Source organism: Eurosta solidaginis, chromosome 4, assembly GCF_040869045.1.
Source record: "Eurosta solidaginis isolate ZX-2024a chromosome 4, ASM4086904v1, whole genome shotgun sequence".
NCBI lineage: Eukaryota > Metazoa > Arthropoda > Insecta > Diptera > Tephritidae > Eurosta > Eurosta solidaginis.
The window spans coordinates 26,928,144-26,949,872 of NC_090322.1; the positions used below are offsets into that span (position 1 = coordinate 26,928,144).

Sequence of the window (21,729 nt, forward strand, 5' to 3'; positions counted from 1 at the left end):
ATACATACATATGTACCTTTGTATATGCATGCATGTATGGAGTACTCGCTATGGACCAAGCGAGTGCTCGAAAATAACCCACAAACAATATGATCCAAATAACATTGCGATGTCCTAGGTCTGAACCATATACTCCAGCTCAGCATTACATCAGAGTAATCCATGGAGTACTACAGTATGACATAAGTGGCCCACATGATCCAACGATTTTTGCAGGGTGGATGCAGCAATACATCATCCGTAAAAACTAGTACTTTTACAAAATAACCGTCATTAAAAGCGCGGATATGTGCGAACTTGTATCCGGGAAAACTAGTTATCGACGCAACTACAAAAGTTTCAGAACTACCCCCAGTATTTTAAACTACACATTCACCTGTCTCATTAAATCGAAGGATGAAATTTGAATTTCAGCGACAATTTAATTGTCACTCATACGACACGTACGCCTCCCAATTTCTTCTGTATGCTACGGGATCTGAGCATATACATTATGTAAATACACCCATATGTATGTAAATTCATATCCAAACCTACATACAAGTGTACAAATTGCAGCATACCAATTCAAATGTTGCTAACAAATATCAGCACAAAGTCGAAAATGTTTGGAGACAACAATTATATACCTGCATACACATATACATATGTATACCTGAGAAATAGAATGGCTACGCCAACAGAAAAAGCGGTAGCAGCAGCAACAGCGACAGCGGAAATCAACAGTTGTGTGGCTGTCGGTTTCTTTCTTTGCTGCTGTCGGTTGACTTTTGAGCTTCGGCACCCAAGGCAATTGGTTAGTGTAAATATGTTAAGGCAATTCGTTGATCCATCTACATGTATATGCATGTATGTGACTTGATTCTACATAGTTGGTGTTAACCATTTATGCCTTAATCGTTTATAGTATTTAAGTGCTCTTAACAACTGCTCTGTTGTTTTCATACGCACGAAGTCATGTGAAAGCGAAATCAAAGGCAGAGTTGATAGCAAATCTTTTAGCATATTTACAGGCACAAAAAAAATGGCGTTGTTTGTGTAAAAGACGAGCAGCATGATGTTTGAACTACTTTAGTAAACAAAATATGCGTGCGCAATATTGTATTTTTCGTTTGTTTTTTGTTTATATTTTGTTGTCAACAGTTAAATGTTAGAAACAAATACACACTATGAAAAGTGGGCTTGTACCGCGACATATACATACAAAATCATCATATGGTACATATAAACAAAATACAAAAGCATTCCATGTGTTGCGTAGCTTAATGTCCTTCAACTGTAACTATCAGCTATCATCATAAGCAACTTTACTCTGCTCTGATGCCACGGCCGCAGCTGCAGCATCATATTCCATTCACTTCATTGAGATTTATAGTTAGTACATTTTTGTAAGTCACTCGTAAACGTTCTCTTACAAAAATCTTTCATATATATCTTGTATTGCAATTCTTTAAAATTTATTGTAGTGTGAAGTAAGAGGTAAGTAAGAAAGTTAAAGTGAAGCTAAGGGGTATTAATTAAAAAAACAATATAGCAGAAAAGCAAAATACATTCAAGATGCAATTTAAATTTGAAGCCTTTAAAGCAACAAGTTATTGCTTTTAAGTTTTTCAACATCGCTGCTACAAACACTCGTTTTAAGAGTGACGCTGTTGATTTTTCTTTGTGAATGTTGTTAGCTGTGCATTACCAACGATTTTTGGCTATCTATCAGTAACTCCAATTGTAGGGAAATTTAAATGGGGTTACACAATTTAACCACTGCTACGACAAAAACAACAGGGGAATTTAACCTTAATTTTGGGACTCGGGGAAAAGGACAGATTGAATGCAGGGAATTATATGCAAATATCTATCATCTTTGTTAAAAAAAAAAACCTCTTTAATCATCTGTATTGAAGAGAAACGCAGCACACCCCATGGATCACATAAAGGTCCTACGCAGCTCTCAAGTAAACGCTTAAGAAATATTTTGATTTATTTCTGTTGCATGGAAATATCAGCAGCCAGAAAATTTTAACGTTTGACGAAGCATGGTGATTCACGCACAGTAGACACAAAATATTGAATTTTAATTGATTTTAATAAATGTTGAACTTAGTTTCTTTGTTTGCCTTCCGAATTATCACTTTTTCCTAAAGAAACAGTGCACCATCAATTACTGCTAAGCAAAACCAGAGTTGCCCGGTGAATTTGGTATTAAAAATGTTTAGAAAATAGTGGTAGAAATTTCTTAAGAGCTGCGTAATGCATAAGAAAATTTGACAAATGAAATTTTTATTAAGCATTTCTTGGGTCTTATTTTGTGTGGAATTTTTGCATTTTTTAAGAACTGCATACGGCTCCATAAGATTTGTGATGCAGCATCGTGAGCGGACAGATGCGTAGATTGCACGTATTTGCATGGTGGGCGAAAAAATAGCAAATCAAAATAGCGCCATCTGACATGCAAAAGTAGCCAACTTTCAATTTTTGTTGCAAGGAAAGCATAAGAAGAATAATTTGGCATTTTATTTGGCTAAGGCCCGGTTTTTCAGTGCGAGTTTAAGCTACAGTGAAAGTTGACTATAGTTTAGCTCTGCCACTTGGGCCGCTTAAGCTGAGATGAGCAGAAACAATTTTATGTTATCGATGGCAAGGTTAAACTCTAGCCAACTTTAACTGGGGTTTAAACTTGTACTGAAAAACTGGGCATAAGGGTGCTTTCACAATTTGCAAATGTATTTATTTTTCCCACTCGCTGGTACTTTTCTAAAAAAAAATAGGGGACAAAATATGTCAATAACTATTTTTCTTGTATCGTGAAAATTTATATAACAGTGATTCGCGAAATTTTTTACATGAGTGTACAAGTCAAAATAAGCTTCACGTGCTAAGTCTGAATTGCTCTTTATATTTACAAACGCAACACCTTACGTGATTGGAACGATGTTCGGTTCTGCATAAAAACTCATGAAAATGAGGAAATTCATTGTGACGTGGCCATAACTATGTAGGCTCTTTTACATAAAATATAGATCTTATGTTTAGTTTTCTGCGCTACATGCAGGCTAAACACAACGTCTACGGCTTCTCAGACTGAGAGAACAATCCTATTGTTTCTATGGATTTATCAATGTTAAATATAATTAATCAGTTTGAATCAGGCATGCTTAACCAACGAACCGATATCATTTCGTTAAGAACGTCAAATTAACGAAATGATTTTGTTTCGTTTTCTGCCATATCAAAACGAAATCAAATCGTTTATGTTGATTATTAATTTCAAACTATGCTGGCAAAGCTGATTGATGACGGAGTCATTAAGGTGAAAGCATTAGCCAAGCTAATTGCAACTTTTCTCATGAATTTTGACAGTACGACCATTTCTCAGAGTATTTTTGACATTACCACCAACGAATTACACAAACAAAGTACATGGAGTTTGTGTGTATGTCCGCTCGCTGTTACCACCTTACGGCTTCACCACGGCTATAGCATTGCCAGCACAATTCAAACATAAAGTATCACGTTTTTGTTAACGTTGCTAACGTTAACGAAAGCTTTTCGTTTCGGTTAAAAACGAGATACAATTTATCTTGATAATTTCTTTGTCGATAATATTTCGAAGTGTTTCAACGGAAACGGTGGAAATTTTTTGATAAACGATTAGCTAAACGTTAAGGTGCATCCCTGGTTTGAATTCAATGACTATAACCGTTTTAGTTAGTAGTTAGCTTGTCATCACCCCATGCAAAAAAGGGTTAAAACTACAACAGTGTAATTTTTTTATCAAAAAAAAAAAAAATAAAATAAAAAATATTGATATAATAAATAAATTGACAAAAAAAAAGTTTATTATACAATGCATGTAAGGATAAAGGAAGCATTTTGCTGTGTAGAAGAAAGCAAGGATTTTTTTGAGGTGCTGTGCAGTTGTTTGAATAAATGTTGGCAACACTGCTACGTATAACAGACTTGATTTATTTTTTTGCTTTTCATACGGATACACACCCAACATGAATACATACATACTTATTTTGACGCACACAATGAATAAAAAAAAATACAAACGAAAAAATCAGACGTTCAAAATAAATAATAATAAAAAATTTCTGGACTTTTTTCAAACACAACAATAAAATAAAATAAAATGCAAGGCGAATTCAGTACCAGGTGTTGTTATCCCAACAGCTGATTGCTTATTTTCCATACAGCGTCTTGTACTTTAATATGTCAGTTAATCGAAAGCAATTAAAATTTTCTTTTCACTGACATCCTTCTACACAGCGAGTTGGTTGAATTCGCTTTGCCACCACCTAGCATCGATTCGCCTTTATACAGCGCCTTGTACTTTAATATGTCAGTTAATCGAAAGCAAATAAAATTTTCTTTTGACTTGACATTCTACTGCACGGCGAATTGGTTGAATTCGCTTTGCCACCAACTGGTATGGATTCGCGTTGATAAAATGAAATAAAATAAAATAAAGCAAAATAAAATAAAATAAAAAATAATATAATAAAGTAAAATATAATAAAGTGTTATACAATTTAAAAATAATAATTAAAAATAATGAAACAAAATAAATAAAATAAAAAAACAAATTTAATTAACGTTTCCTACGCCGATGACTGCACGATAACAATTATCTATCTTGACAGTGTCTTGCCTTGCGAAATTTGGCACTATCAACTACCAAGTCTTCAGCGACGTGGACGGAACAAGTGTTGGAAAAATCTAATATCCACTTCGATGGCATTACTTAACATACACCCAAAAATATTTCCTTGGACTTCCGTTAGGTCATATTGTTGGCGAATTCATTCCCTGGAGTCGTCTTGTAAAAGTCGCGTTGCACAGAGAATTTACTATGAAGTTGCAATGAAATCTGTTATATAGGCACTTCCTTTCAAAAAGATATTCCACGATTAATAATATTTTCCAAAATCTAAAACACTTGAAGATACTATAATTACGAGAATTAAAAAAATTTTTTATCAAAACCCCTGTGAAACATTAAAATTAATCACCTCTAGATATATGTATGTACGTACAGTCATACTCTAGCAACCTCATGCGACCATTTCCTTATTATTTCCTATCCACACTCGTACACATTTGTGAAACAGGCATATGGGCATTGAAACCTCCTTTTTACGTTGCCATTCTAAAATATCCATTAACCATATGCCATATCAATTTCAAGTCACTAAATGTATAAACAAACAAATACCAAAAGCTTTATATCTGTTAACATGAAAGTGGTCCCCCGTACACACAACAACTGTCTCTACTTTACGATAAGGAGCATAGTTACCAAAGCACTTGAATAACATAAATATTCTATTAAAACGCATATGTGTACACGAAAAAAATAACAACCCTGCAAAAAATCGTGCCATTAATCCCTAAAGTAAGTGGTCTGCGATTGTTCTCTCTTGTCTACATTGGGATGTAATTGATCCCCTCTAGACCCTTTTGGGTACAGTTCAGGTAAGTCGGTATGAAATTTATGTAGCCAATTTTAAGAAACAGTAAAAAAGCGGGAACCAAATGAGTAAAATAAAAAAGATTCAATTTGATTGAATCCAATTATTTAAGAAAAATGCGGACCCTTATACCGAAACTAAAATTCTAGGACCAATGTTCCATTATCGTATTTGCTTTTTTTTAATTTTTCTACAATACCACCAAGAAAAAAATTTTAAAATATTGTATAAAAGTTTGGAAAAATAATAAAATCGTCAAGAACTCCCGTGTGAATATAAAAAGGACCCAAACAAAAGCGATCACTCCAACCCATATAAAGAGATCAAAACTGGATATAGTCGCATATTCCTTTGCGACTCATCCCGGATTCATGCTACACTAATCGCATTTTTTCCAGGGAAGTGTTAGCGGAGTGGTTGTATTAGCTTTTGTGTATTACATATTTGACGCACCATCAACATCAACTTACTTCAGCGCCACTTGGCCGTTTTACACTCAAATATGTATGTTTGTATATCCATTGGTCACTTACTCACCACTTCTACATGTACATACATATTGTGGCGAATCTTAGCAAATTCGATGAGTCACTGTGCTACTAGTAAATAAATGCACAGCAACAGCAAAGTAAGCAACCACACATATGTGCATCTTAACATCAAAACAAGCAGCCACACATACGTGCGAACAGCGAAGGGATTATTTCACATACACACATGTAGTCATCACCTAAGAGCAGAAGTTATTACTCACACATGCACACGCATATAATTAGAAGACAAATGTAAATACTAGATACATAAAATAGAAATAAATAATCAGTAGTTGTAGAAGGCTGGTTGTTGAAAATCTAGACCCTTGAAGAGATATGCGAACAAGGTAACAGAAAGAATAAAATCAGCTCCGGCTGAGAAATAATTGCTCACTTTGATTTAAACACGCTATTAGTGAAGTACGCGATAGTTGTAATTGTGAAGCACTACTTCCAAAGTAGTCTAAATAAAGAACGCTTTGTTAAACTGAATATTTGAGTTATTCATTCGACAGTAATTTGAACGTTAACAGAAACTGCAAAATGATCAGAAATTTCACAGAATTCGTTACAATTGGTGTCAGAAGAGGAATCCTTGAATAAATTCCAGAGGACACCAAGGACATGGCCAAGTTGAGTGAATTGAAGACTCAGCAACTAAAAAAGGAGTTGGAAGCCCGTTGATTGAATACCACTGGCAATAAATCTGCGGTACAATAACGACTAAGGGAAGCTATGGAATCGGAAGGAATCGACGTTGATGAACACACTTTTTATCACGTCCACTTATTTTCGCGTCCGAACCGCATCATATGTATATGAATAATAGGTACTTAGAGGTTTAAGGTCCCTAAAATTATTATAGGATGATAATGCTTTGCAAACATTATAATATGCATTAAGTCTGCTGCTAATGTTTTTTTTTGTCCATGTTTAAATATGTGCGAATTTGGCGTCTGTAACCCAAGACTTTACTCATTTGTATCTGTCCTTATACTGTATTCGTCGTACGTAGCGTATACGCAACATTGGAAAAGTCATGTAGTATGTATGTCGAAATATCTTTTGACAGGAATCAATTTGTTGTATAAAGCAATGCAGATGATTGATAACAGTCTCAAGCAAAACAAAAAAGTAAGGGAATCTGAGTTCGGGTTCAACCGAACGCTATATACTCATTGGTGAGCTTTTAACGTGCAGTATATTTGGTTTCAATTTATTGATACTAAGTATTATCAAAAATATGAGCACCAAATTTTGTAACCCTAAATTCGATTTATTATTTTCTACCCGTATTTCTTCGTTTCTATTTTTAATATTTGTTTCGGATAAGTAATAAAGAGTTGCAGAATGCTCAAAGTGCTCAGCATAATACGCTCAAAACAGCTTTGGTTATATCTTTCCCCCATTTTTATACTCAGCTGAGCAGAGCTCACAGAGTATATTAATTTTAATACCTTCAAAATAAATAAACGTTTCTGAATTTTGAGAAAAATTTAAGGTTTTTTCTATCATCTGATTACTGTCCGAGTTTTGACTTCTGAAATTTTATTACTGAATTTTCTCTTTCTGAAAAAAGGGTTCCGACTAATGATTCCTGAAAAAATGTTTCTTAATTTTGGTTGTCTGATTTTGCGTGATGCCAAGTTTAGCATAAGCGGCACTATAGGTACCTTGCAGAAAAGAGTGTCAATAGGTAAAAGCAAACAAACTAGTCGTTGACTGTTTTACGGGAATACCGAAAATACATAGCTCGGTTTTAGCTTATAAATTGTTTTTAAAGAGAGTACTGACTTGCCCTCAAATCGTGTAGAACAATATAAAGTACTTGCAGCCTTACGATTGTACACGATAGACGTCGTTTCGACTTTCTTTATTTATCCACCTTCCTCAACCCTTTCCCACGTTCTTCTTTCTCTCTTATTTGCCCTCCCTCGGCGTCTTTTGAGTTTACCTTAATCGATCCACTAAATTTTCCTATCTCTTTCATTATTCTGTAAATCTTCTCACTTTTCCTCTTACTCTTATGTTGGTATCACGTTCAATATTATTCTTAATTTTATCCCAATGTAATTTTTACTCTCTATCGACCCCTTATTCCCACTGTTTATTCTTGCTTTTACTCTCACTCTTCCTCTTGTTCATTTTCCCTTTTTTTCCGGCTTCAACCGGCGGGGAAGGTTTTCCTTTTTTATTTTGCTCCGTTCTTTCGATTTTCCTTTTTCAACTGTGAATATATATCGAATTTGGCCTTTCACACACATTTCATTACTAAAGTAGTAAAAATTTCGCAAAACAGTACCGAATATTATCCCTTTCTAATACCTTAAAACTCATGACAGGATTATGAGCGCAGTAAAATTTTTATTGATGTACTAATGACTTCACTTGTCAGGGCTCGTATCGTGTTACACGATCACGTACGAAGAAGCAGTTTCAGTCAGACGATAAATTTGAATCTGGCAAACTATTTATAAAAATAGGAGTGAAACATGGATCTTATGAGTACGTTTGGTCACTAGTAAACATATGCCATTCAAAGGATTCGCCTTACTAGAGCAATTGAGATTTAAAAAATAGATTTCGAAGTCAAAAGACTCCTATGTAACCATATTTGAGAAGTTCCTTATCAAAACGCAATAAGTACACATACACTTTTTTCGGATTTCTATATAACTATATTCTAATTTACAATATCTTTCAGACGGTTCATAAAATTTATAGGAATAATTGGTATTACTAACTTCAAATTTCGATAAAAAATTTGGATTTGTACTAAGATCTTAAATTTTTTGATCACGTTTTCTCAATTTTCTCTAAACTTTTCTCTAATTATTGCGTTTTGATTTGGAGCTTCTCATCTCGGATTGGCATATTTTGAATCCATTTCGAGCTCTTTAATTATGAGCGATGCGAGAATATTTGAGGGAATTCGAATATATAATATGAAGTAAATATTGCGGCAGATATATGTATATATAATATATATGTATGTATGTATATTGCATGTAGCCTCACCTTCACTAAAATGCCTCTTCTTCTGTCGTGCACCATAGCTCCACACGAGTAGATTTCTGTATCTTATAGACATTTGACTTGCAACACGCTTATTTCTTGTTTACAAAATGTTTGAAATTAAACGCAAAATAATTCGGATGGAACGGTAGGTACGAGCTTGGAATGTAAACCTAAAAATAAATTTTAAATAATGGTTTTTATAAATGCTTTTTAAACATTTAAAGATATTCGTATTCCTAATAATCTACTTAAAAAACAAACATTTTATCTCCAAACGTACATTCAACGTATTATAATAGCAATTTCGACAAATTGCTAGCAAATTGAAGAAGTGTTATAACTTGTATATAATATAAATCAAAGCTAAAAGAAAACATTTTAAGAATTTTCATCTGTCTCTTCTGCGGAAACGCACATTTTCATATATTATGTCGACTTTAGACGACATCTGCTAAGCCAGATGAACTTTCACTTTAAATAAAACGAAAAAGAAACAAATGAAGAAGTCTAAGTTCGGGCAGAACTGAATATTATATACCCAGCTGTGTGCTCTCACATAAAATTATGCAAACATTTAAAGATATACATATGTACATATATCATGAACATTAAATGATATGAAAACTGACATATGGGATTCAAGGGGTTGATAAGAACAATTCAAAGCTTCCGGTTTTTGAAAAAATTTTGGTTTTGTTTTGAAACAATTTTAAGATTCAAATAAGTTTTAAATTGATACTAAAGAAAATTAAAAAAGACAGTGGTAAATGGAGAGGTTTCCAATTAAGTACAAAAAAGTTTCAAAAATTACTGAAACCGATGAATGGTTTAAAATTTAGGCTAAAATTTCTAACGGTGTAGTTTTTTTGAATTTTCGTGGTTTGACCCACCATATCCCTACTGGTAATGTTATTAGTTGCTTTTTTAATAAAGGGGCATGGTCGTCAGCCGCTTTTACTCAGACTAAATATAATACAAAGAACCATAATTCTGCCAAGTTGCAAAATTACACCCAACGGCTTTGGACGCCATCATGCCCATTTTTCAAAATTTGATTAATAATATATTCGGCACCATAAAATTAATCAATTCGCCAAATTTCACCATTCACAGGACAGCTTTTAAGTTCAGATGAGCTCGTGTACTAAGTTTGGTGCAGATATCTGAATTTTTGTTTTAGTTATCGGCCGTTACCCGTTGAGAACGGAAGAACACGCGGAGGAATAGTTATAAAAAGTGCGCATGGTTTCCAACCGATTTCGCTCATGTTTCGATTTTTATGTTTTATCATAAAGTAAACCCAAGCTTCATTAATCAGATAGTCAATTATCGCACTTTTTCCATTTTTCGTTCCGTTCCCGTTTTTAATGTCATTATATTCTGGGTCCAGATAAGCCAGTATACAAAGTTTCGTAAACATATCTCAATTTTGTCTCAAGTTATAATTTTTATTTTTCTTATCCTGATAATTTTGATATAAGGAGACCCATATCTCTATCTCGATTCCTTTTTACCATTAAGAATCACCGTTATCTAATGAAAGCTATAATGCTCTTGTGTACAAGCAAACGCTGGATATAAAAAATTATTAGAGAGGAAAATCCAAAGGAGAAGGAAGGTGTATGCGAATCTGTAGGAGAATGCAAAGGCATATTTACGAACCAAGAGACATACGGACCAATTAGGACTAATTGAATTAAAAACTTGAAAACCCCATTTATAAACATTATTTCGCTCCACAAAAGTAAAGACTTCAAGTGCTGCACTTTTACGCTATGAAATAATTTTTATATATACAGCAGCCGCTATGTCTGTACACTTAGCCCAGTACATTTTATTATTTATCTATATCAGCGTCAGTTTGTTAATTAAAAAAATTTTACTGCCAGAAATTGAACAGACGAATGGCGGTGACAGCTAGAGAACCTATCACATAAAATATAGAGTTGGAAATGATATTAATACATATGTAATTATAATAAATTATGTCATTATCACTTTAAGTAGTTTGCATAAATATATGTATATTCCAATAATTGTTTGTACGACGGGTGGAGTAAAATATTATTTAACAAATTTAGTTTTTTTCCTCTACGAATTTTTGATCAGTATTTAGCCTTCTTCGAGTCGCATTTACATTAATTTTTCTATCGTTTGTTCTCAGTTAGGTGATTTTTATTTAGTGTACTCAAATGCTAACTGAAATGGACTGATGGATCATGTAAATGTTCCCCTGACTCATGATGCAATAAAACGGGCAGGTGGAAAAGGGAAGGGAAGAGGGAGAGGGAGAGTAAGTATTAGAATAAGGGTAATGGTTTCAGGAACTTTATGAATAAGTGGTTAACAGGAAGAGTAATTTAATAACATGGGGATAAGATTAAGAGTAATAGTCCCTGTGTTCTAATGAACAATGTTTGTTGGGTGTGACTGTATGCCTTCAATCTCGAATTATCGTATAACTAGCCTACCATTTACTCATCCGAATCTTCATGATATTGAAAAGCGCGTAATCTGAAAACATATTCTGAAAAAAGGCGCACTTAAAAAGTTTACTAAGGAAGTGATTTTTAAACTAACAGTTGAAATATGGTGATTTTTCACTTATTTGGTGATATATATGACCTAATGTAAGTTGGAACATCTACTTTATAAACTACTACCACTTTGATGAATGAAGCAGACTTACCGCTTGTTACTTCGCTGCCCAATTTTCGTTAGCTTCAAGGTTTTTAAAACATACGTGCTGTTTCGGCATCATGGGTCATCTAACATCCATGCCCATCCCTAAGACTGTTATGTTTATTAGAACTTATAAACAGACGAGTAATACAAGCGATGTCCGGACTCCTGAAGGCTGTGCTGTAACACCAAGAAACTTCGCTCGAATACATCTTATTGTACTTAAGACTTATTAAAATCGCTTTTAGCAGTATCTTGCTAATAGGCCTTATCCAACTCCAGCATTTACATGGTTGTTTCAGGCCATCGATTGCTGTGCTGAGGAAGACAGCTTATAGTGCGCTAGAGTTCATGTATTTCGGATTTCTCTTGCTGAGCCTGAAACAAACATCCTGTACATCATGCCTAAATCGGGGCATCTGTATTCCACTTCCTTATTCATTTGGATAATATGATCCTAAACTACACACATTCCGATGCATAGCCAAGCTACAAGGTAACAAAAAAATCCTCTCAACCTCCCTGCACTTCCATTCCGAAAACTTTTCGACAACCCCTCGTAGCACACACGTATTTCTATACCCATAAGTGCTCGATGAGTAAGTTCATAAAGTTCGTTAGCTCAAACTTATCAACCACCCTTTATATAACTTAAATTAATTGCAACTAATTATACAAACAATCCGTAGCCCATTAATTTCTAATATCACAAATAAGCGCTAGAAAATATGCAGCTGTCCACACACCTACTCTTCATCCACTACATACAACTAATTTAAACCATTTAATCCACTTTCGCTTGCAGTTGTTATTTGCCAATTCACATTGTCGCAGCGTCTTACCGGTGCATTCAGCGTCTAGCCTCGTCTGCTCAAACTCGACAAGACGTTATGGAATATAAATTGATTACTGAGCCACGTTATGACGATATCATACGACATTTACGTGATAATTTCTTTGCCGATGAGCCACTCAATAAAGCGGCTAGTTTGTGTCAGCGCGGTGAGGGTCATCGTGAATTGGAGCAACTTTGCTATGAGACACTGAAGGATAATTTGAGTTTAATGGCTGTTAATGAAAGAAACGATGTAAGTTGAAAGAGGATATGTAATACACTTTTTTTTTTTTAATTTCTAAATAAAATTCCATAGATTGCCGGTGTCTGTCTCAATGGCGTCGTCTATCCCAATGACATTGTAGATTTTCAAGAACGTGTTGAACTCAGTGAGGATGAGCGTTTCAAGAAGATATTTCGTTTATTAAATGCACACAATTTGAAAGCGAGCATTTTCGGCCATTTCAATGTGGACCGCGCTTTTGAAGTGCGAATGCTGTCAGTGGATGGGCGTTTCCGCGGTCAAGGTATTGCTAAGGAGCTTGTGCAGCGTAGCGAACAAATTGCCAGAGATTTTGAGTTTAAGGTAGGTAAAAGAAAATAAGTACATACATATTGTGAAAGATGATCTCCAAGGGCAGAATAAATGTCAAATTCAGGCTTTCCGATCACTGCAGGGTCTTCCAAGCAGCAGAATGCGGTGGATGAAATGCTAATTAGTGGAAGATCCATAGCCATTCCGAACTCAACAGAGGACGAGGATAGCCTACGGAGGGATCTCATACGCCTCGATTTGAATCCTGGGAAATTATAACATTCCTGTCAATTGCCCACTTGCGTTTTGGACGAGGCTGAACTTTGAAGTTTTGCGGAGAGCTTGCAGTCAGTTCTTGAATGGGTGAGCCCTAAGCTCAACAAACTTTGTGCAGATATCTCTCATCGACGAACACGCCGCTAACTTATTTCGATTCACTATTATTTATCTCTAATCATTCCATGCGGCGTGCTCTGACATAAAGAACACATCATATTGTATTTGGGATAACGAGGTCGGTCACGAAATTACATCTGGTTGGGTACCTCATAGAAAGGAGTTTCAATTTTCAAACCTTACGATACCAAATGGATACGTTTATCATATTATGTTTATATAATTTGTGTTATAATGGATTTTTCGTATACAGTTACATTCAAAACAGAAGTAGGGGCGTCATTCTGACAACTACAGGTGTTTCTAGATATAAGATAACGTATTATTGTACTTAGTTGAGCTTTCTAAGCAGTTGTCAGTTTAGTACTAGATAAGTCGTGACTGGGAGATAACGATGTACATAGGAAGACAGAATCAAATCCCATTGAAACTAAGACTCTTTTCTTAATACCGGCTCCATTATAGTTATCCCGTGTTAATGCTGCACTGTTTTCGGTTATGGGCTTAATCTATTTAATTTGAAGTGTGTCGTTATTGTGCCCGACATGGAAAACTTACCCCAACCATATATGTAAAACTCCTATATTGCTAATAGAAAATGCTCGCAATGTGTTTTGAATTCGAATTCAAAACAAGACAGCCTATACAATTTTTGTGATTGTAGCAGCATAAGTGGGACAAGAAAAAATTTAAATTTAGGTACATTCGATTATTGAATACTAAAACAAAAACGTTTAAACAGCAATATATCAGCACTCTTGGGAATGCACCTAGCTTTTTGTAGCAACATAGGAGTATATATACCCCCAACTTATACCGATTTAACTTTTTGTGAAAATAAATAATAGTTTAAAAAAAACTAAAAAACACGCTTTTATAGCTAACCGAACTAAAAAATATAAAATAATTTTCAATTAAAATGAGTTTATATAACAGTAGTAGAAGGTCAAACAATCATTTATAGTTAATCACCTCAAAATAAAATTATAATAAAATTTAAGTTGTTAACAGAATAATTTAATTCAGAGTAAAAAGCGTGGGGTGCTTGATATTGAATATTACAATCATTCTATTGGCAACTATCTGAGAGGAAAGACATGAAATGTAGTCAAGTGCACCCCACGCTTTTTACTCTGAATTAAATTATTCTGTTAATAACTTAAATTTTATTATAATTTTATTTTGAGGTGATTAACTATAAATGATTGTTTGACCTTCTACTACTGTTATATAAACTCATTTTAATTGAAAATTATTTTATATTTTTTAGTTCGGTTAGCTATAAAAGCGTGTTTTTTAGTTTTTTTAAACTATTATTTATTTTTAATTTTTTTAGTTCAAGTAATTTTAAAAGCGTGCTTTTTTAAACTATTATTTATTTTACATTTTTTAGTTCGATTTACCATCTAGTCTTTTGCGGGCATGTAGTATTTCTTACGGATCATTTCGCAATCTCATCATTTCATTTAAAGCTTCACTGTTTAGGGGTTTTTCCTGTTAACTTAGAGCAATCAAGTTCTTCATTCCGAATACCGTCTAAAGATCTTACACGACTAAGTGCTACATAAGGTTGTCCAGCAGCAAACAGTCGCGAGCCTAAATAAATGACTGCATGGCCGACTGTACAACCTTGCATCTTGTGGACGATCGAAGCCCAACTCAGGATTAATGGCAACATTCGCCTCTCAGCAGTCCCATAGCTGTATTTTGCTGGGAACTGTATCGACATTGGTTGTCCGTTAACCCTATGTCACCCCACCATCACATTATTGCATTGTCATCGAGCCTTGATACGTGTGCAAAGTTTCAATCAAACTTATGGCCATTCAAAGTTATAATAAGGCCAATTGACCTTATGGCCGTTGACCTTATGTCACCACACCATCACATTAATGCATTGTCATCGAGCCTTGATACGTGTGCAAAGTTTCAATCAAACTTATGGGCATTCAAAGTGGTAATAAGGCCAACTGACATTATGGCCGTTGGCCTTATGTCACCACACCATCACATTAATGCATTCTCATCGAGCTTTGATACGTGTGCAAAGTTTCAATCAAACTTATGGCCTTTCAAAGTGGTAATAAGGCCAATTGACCTTATGGCCGTTGACCTTATGTCACCACACCATCGCATTAATGCATTGTCATCGGTCCTTGATACGTATGCAAAGTTTCAAATTAATCAGACTTCTAGAAACCGGTGAAAATTAAGCTCAAAGATTCCATTACATACAGGCCAAGCTAATAAAAGCGTGTTAAAAACATGAATTTTACATTCACCCTCTCTTTAAAGCTTGTGACATCCGCGACCTTAGAGCATGTGATCGTACATACACTAACAGCTTTCAACCGAAACTTCTGTTAGCCCAGATTTTTATACTCAGCGTGATTTGCACACAGAGGATATTAACTTTGATTAGATAACGGTTGGTTGTACAGGTATAAAGGAATCGAGATATATGTATATAGACTTCCATATATCAAAATCATCAGTATCGAAAAAAAATTTGATTGAGCCATGTCCGTCCGTCCGTCTGTTCGTTAACACGATAACTTGAGTAAATATTGAGAAATCTTCACCAAATCGTATGATAACCACGCCCACTTTTTATATATATAACATTTTGGAAAACACAAGAAACCTGATTATTTACTAAATAATACACCTAGAATGTTGAAATTTGACGTGTGAGACTCTTGATAAAAATTTGAAAAAAAAAAAAAATTTAAATGGGCGTGGCACCGCCCACTTGTGATAAACTCAATTTTACAAATATTATTAATCATAAATCAAAAATCGTTAAACCTATCGTTAAAAAATTCGGCAGAGAGGTTGCCTTTACTATATATAAGGAATGCTTTGAAGAAAAATTAACGAAAACGGTTAAAGACTACGCCCACTTTTATATACAAGATTTTTAAAAGGGTCGTAGACGAAAATAATAAGCTATATCTTAGCGAAAAAGAGCTTTATATCTATAGTATTTCATTTCCCATGTGGATTTATAACCATAAATAGGGAAAAACTTCAAATCTAAAAAAATGGGCGTGGCACCGCCCCTTTTATGACTAAAAAATTGTCTATGTTTCGGGGGCCATAACTCTAAGAAAAATTAACGGATCGTAATAAAATTGGGTACACAAATTTTCCATATAGCAGGAAATATTTCTATGAAAAATGGACGAGATCGGTTAAAGACCACGCCCATTTTTATATACAAGATTTTTAAAAGGGTCGTAGACGAAAATAATAAGCTATATCTTAGCGAAAAAGAGCTTTGTATCAGTAGAATTTCACTTTCTAAATTGAATTATTACATTAAATTGGAAAACACAAAAATTTTTGAAAATGGGTGTGGCACCGCCCCTTTTATGACTAAGCAATTTTCTATGTTTCGGGAGCCATAACTCGAAGAAAAATTAACACACCGTAATGAAATTGTGTAAACATATTTTCCTTATAGCAGAAAATATTTCTAGTAAAAATATACGGGATCGGTTAAAGACCACGGCAACTTAGATATAAAACAAGTTTAAAAGGGTCGTATGCTAGAATAATAAGCTATAACTTAGGAAAAAATAGCTTTGAATCAATGATTGATGATGACTTATCAAGTTTTATTGTAAGAGGAAATGGGGAGACATTTTTTTTTTTTAATGGGCGGTGACACGTGTTATGTAGAAAAGTAATTTATCTGAAATTAAATGTACAATTAAAGTTCACGCTGAGTATATAATGTTCGGTTACACCCGAACTTAGACACCTTAACTTGTTGGTTTTTAATTTAAAATTCGCTACGCTACCAGGGTAGTTAAAAGAACCACCAAGTTACCAGACGCCCTAAATCATATTATCTACGCCTTCTTTAATAACAGCAATTTGAGTTTGGAAAACGCTGCAATGATCAGATAGACTGAAAATTAATTAATGAGCTATTCTGGTCACCAACCCATAAACTTCAATAGATGGGTAGGACTCAGTCTGCTTTAAGCTTCAGATTTTCTTGAAATCATACGGTAACTAAAGCTCAGTGTAGCTCTTAAAAGCTACATGAACAGCTTGCTACTATCAGTTGTTTTTATTTTCCTCCATGTAACTCAATCGCTCTGTGGAACTCGATCGCTCTAATTCATGCTGAATAAAATTAAAGGAAAAACACTTTTTTTAAAAATAACCTTTTATTATTGGTTAATAAAATTAACTGAAAAGTAAAAAATAAATTGACTGTAAAGAAATATAACACTTTATAAGTTCATTGTAACCTTTAACGATAATTAGGCATCTTCGTCTGCGACAAAAAAAAATCCATATTTGACATTTCGGGACTTTTCCGGGATCATTTGGGTTCCCTTCCGGCATCATTTCTGAATGGTTTTCGGGATTCGTTCAGGATCCCGTCGGGGTCATTTCAGGACTTTTTCGGGATCATTTGGGGTACCTTCCGGCATCATTTCTAGATGGTTTTCTGGATCCGTCCGGGATCCCGTCGGGGTCATTTCGAGCCTTTTCGCAACTAATACGGGATCACTTGGGGACCCTTTCGCCATCATTTCTGGATAGCTTTCGGGATCCGCCCGGGATCCCGTCAGGGTCATTTCGGCACTATTTTGGGGATCATTTGGGAACCTTTCAGGCATCATTTCTGGATAATTTGCGGGATCAGTCCGGGATCCCGTCGGGGTCATTTCGGGACTTTTTCGGGATCATTTGGCGTCCCTTCCGGGATTACAAAACAAACGTCTGGACAAACATCCAAACATCCAAACTTTCCCATTTATAATATAATATTAGATTAGATTAGATTAGATTAGATTAGATTAGATTAGATTAGATTGTAACCTTTAACGATAATTAGGCATCTTCGTCTGCGACAAAAAAAATCCATATTTGACATAATTATATATTTTTAACATTAAGACTTTACACCTAAATTATTAAATCTTACAGTTTATACCACCTTCCTAATTGTTCTAATAAAAGCGTGTTACATTGTGATAGCAAGAAAAGGAGGTCCTAAATGTTCTTAATTATACCATCAAAATTTAACACGCTTTTATTAGAACAATTAGGACTGTGATATAAACTGTAAGATTTAATAATTTAGGTGTAAAGTTTTAATGTTAAAAATATATAATTATGTACAATATGGAATTTTTTTGTCGCAGACAAAGGAGCCTAATTATCGTTAAAGGTTACAATCTAATCTAATCTAATCTAATCTAATATTATATTATAAATGGGAAAGTTTGGATGTTTGGATGTTTGTCCAGACGTTTGTTTTGTAATCCCGTTAGGGTCATATCGAAACCCTTCCGGGTTCATTTCGGGATGGTTTTCGGGATCCATCCGGGATCCCGCCGGGGTCATTTCGGGACTTTTTCGGGACTATTTCAAGGTCATTTTGGGACCCATCCGGGATCATTTATGTATAGTTTTTGGGATCCGTCCGGGATCCCGTCGGGGTTATTTTGGGACATTTTCGGGACTATTCCGGGATAATTTCGGGACTATTTAGCGCTCATTTGGGGACCCTTCCGGCATCATTTCTGGATTTCGGGATCCGCCCTGCATCCCGTCGGGGTATTTTCGGGATCATTTGCGTACCTTTGAGAGATAAATTCTTGATGGTTTCCGGGATCACTACGGGACTTTTTCGGGGTCATTTTGGGTCCGTTCCGTAATCATTTCTGTATGGTTTTCGGGATCCGTCCGGGAACCCGTCGGGGCCATTTCGGGGCTATTTCGGGATCATTTGGGGTATCTTCCGTCATCATTTCTGGATGTTTTTGGGATCCGTCTGGGATCCAGTCGGGGTTATTTCGGGACTTTTTCTCGACTAAAACGGGATCATTTGGGGACCCTTTCGGCATCATTTCTGGATGGTTTTCGGGATCCGTGCGGGATCCCGTCAGGGTAATTTCGGGACTATTAGGGGATCATTTGAGGACCTTTCCCGCATCATTAAATGATAGTTTTCGGGATCCGTCCGGGATCCCGGCGGGATCATTTGGGGTATCTACCGGCATCATTTCTGGATGGTTTTCGGTATCCGTCCAGGATCCCGTCGGGGTCATTTCGGGATCATTTGGGATCCCTTCCGCTATCATTTGTGGATGGTTTTCGGGATCCCGTCGGGATCATTTCGGGACTTTTTCGGGATCATTTGGGTTCCCTTCCGGCATCATTTCTGGATGGTTTTCGGGATTCGTTCGGGATCCCGTAGGGTCATTTCAGGACTTTTTCGGGATCATTTGGGGTACCTTCCGGCATCATTTCTAGATGATTTTCTGGATCCGTCCGGGATCCCGTCGGGGTCATTTCGAGCCTTTTCGCAACTAATACGAGATCATTTGGGGACCCTTTCGCCATCATTTCTGGATAGCTTTCGGGATCCGCCCGGGATCCCGTCAGGGTCATTTCGGCACTATTTGGGGATCATTTGGAACCTTTCAGGCATCATTTCTGGATAATTTGCGGGATCAGTCCGGGATCCCGTCGGGGTCATTTCGGGACCTTTTCGGGATCATTTGGGGTCCCTTCCGGCATCATTTCTGGATGGTTTTCGGGATCCGTAAAGGACCCCGTCGTGGTCATTTCGGAACTTTTTTCGCGACTAATACGGGATCATTTTTGGACCCTTTCGCCATCATTTCGGGATGGTTTTCGGGAACCCGGGATCCCGTGAGGGTCATTTCGGGACTATTTGGTGATATCGACTAATATGGGATCATTTGAGGACCTTTTCGGCATCAGTTTTGAATAGTTTTCGGGATCCGTCAGGGATCCCGACGGGTCATTTCATTTAATTTTGGGACTATTAGGGGATCATTTGAGGACCTTTCTGGTATCATTTCTGGATAGTTTTCGGGATCCGTCCAGGATCCCGTCGGGGTCATTTCGGGACTTTTTCGGTATCAATTGGGGTCACTTCCGGCATCATTTCTGGATGGTTTTCAAAATTCGTCCGGGTTCCGTCGGGGTCATTTCAGGACTTTTTCGGGATCATTTGGAGTACCTTCCGGCATCATTTCTAGATGGTTTTGGGGATCCGTCCGGGATCCCGTCAGGGTAATGTCGGGACCTTTTCGGGATCATCTGAGTCCTTCCCGGCATCATTTCTGGATGGGTTTCCGGATTCGACCGGGATCCCGTCGGGGTCATTTTGGGACTTTTTCTCGACAAATACGGGATCATTAGGGGACCCTTTCTGTATCATTTCTTGATGGTATTCGGGATCTGTCCGGGATCCCGTAGGGATCATTTCAGAACCTTTTCGGGATCATTTGAGTCCCTTCCGGCATCATTTCTGGATGGCTTTCGGGATTCGACCGGGATCATGTCGGGGTCATTTCGGGACTTTTTCTCGACAAATACGGGATCATTAGGGGACCCTTTCGGTATCATTTCTTGATGGTTTGCGGGATCCATCCGGGATCCCGTCAGGGTCATTTCGGGACTATTATTTGATAATTTTATGTACCTTCCAGCATCATTTCTAGATGGTTTTCGGGATTCGTCCGGGATTCCGTAGGGGTCATTTCGGGACTTTTTCGGGGCTATTTTTTCGGGATCATTTGGGGACCTTTCCGGCATAATTTCTTGATCCAGACGGGGTTATTTCGGGACTATTTCGGGATCATTTGGGGTATTTTCCGTCATCATTTCTAGATGGTTTTGGCGATCCGTCCGGGATCCCGTCGGGGTCATTTCGGGACTTTTCGCGACTAATACGGGATCATTTGGGGACCCTTTCGGCATCATTTCTGGATGGCTTTCGGGATCCGTCTGGGATCCCGTCGGAGTAATTTCGGGACTATTTCGGGATCATTTGGGGACCTTTCCGGCATCATTTCTTGATAGTTTTCGGGATCCGTCCGGGATCCCGTCGGCGACATTTTACAAATTTTTCGGGATCATTTGGGGTACCTTCTGGCATAATTTCTGAATGGTTTTCGGGATTCGTCTGGGATCCAGTCGGGGTTATTTCGGGAATTTTTCTCGACTAAAACGGGATCATTTGGGGACCCTTTCGGCATCATTTCTGGATGGTTTTCGGGATCCGTCCGGGATCCCGTCAGGGTAATTTCGGGACTATTAGGGGATCATTTGAGGACCTTTCCCGCATCATTAAATGATAGTTTTCGGGATTCGTCCGGGATCCAGGCGGGGTCATTTCGGGATCATTTGGGGTATCTACCGGCATCATTTCTGGATGGTTTTCGGTATCCGTCCGGGATCCCGGCGGGGTAATTTCGG

At 36.6% G+C, this 21,729-nt stretch overlaps 2 protein-coding genes across 10 annotated transcripts in view; one reads left to right on the forward strand and one right to left on the reverse strand.

Annotated features, from left to right (window-relative positions):
* The first annotated feature begins 1,394 nt into the window (after window positions 1-1,394).
* The window catches only part of AANATL7 (Arylalkylamine N-acetyltransferase-like 7), a 30,539-nt gene continuing 10,204 nt past the window's right edge, over window positions 1,395-21,729 (forward strand). The window contains exons 1-4 of one of the 2 annotated variants that reach the window (XM_067780923.1): window positions 1,395-1,479; window positions 12,510-12,792; window positions 12,856-13,125; window positions 13,199-13,350. In XM_067780923.1, coding sequence (XP_067637024.1) covers window positions 12,595-12,792; window positions 12,856-13,125; window positions 13,199-13,255 — 525 coding nt within the window. In that variant the 5' untranslated portion in view covers window positions 1,395-1,479; window positions 12,510-12,594 and the 3' untranslated portion in view covers window positions 13,256-13,350. Of the gene's footprint in view, window positions 1,480-12,509; window positions 12,793-12,855; window positions 13,126-13,198; window positions 13,351-21,729 lie in introns of those variants that run through there. The other variant, XM_067780922.1, reaches the window with a different exon arrangement.
* The window catches only part of LOC137249437 (protein GUCD1), a 44,242-nt gene continuing 26,615 nt past the window's right edge, over window positions 4,103-21,729 (reverse strand). For 3 of the 8 annotated variants that reach the window (XR_010952380.1, XR_010952379.1, XR_010952376.1), the window contains 2 exons: window positions 9,023-9,192; window positions 4,116-4,426 (listed from right to left, as the gene is read on the reverse strand). The gene's annotated coding sequence lies outside the window, so the exon portion shown is untranslated. Of the gene's footprint in view, window positions 4,427-9,022; window positions 9,193-11,711; window positions 12,773-21,729 lie in introns of all 8 variants that reach the window. The other 5 variants (XR_010952377.1, XR_010952378.1, XR_010952383.1 and 2 more) reach the window with 5 other exon arrangements.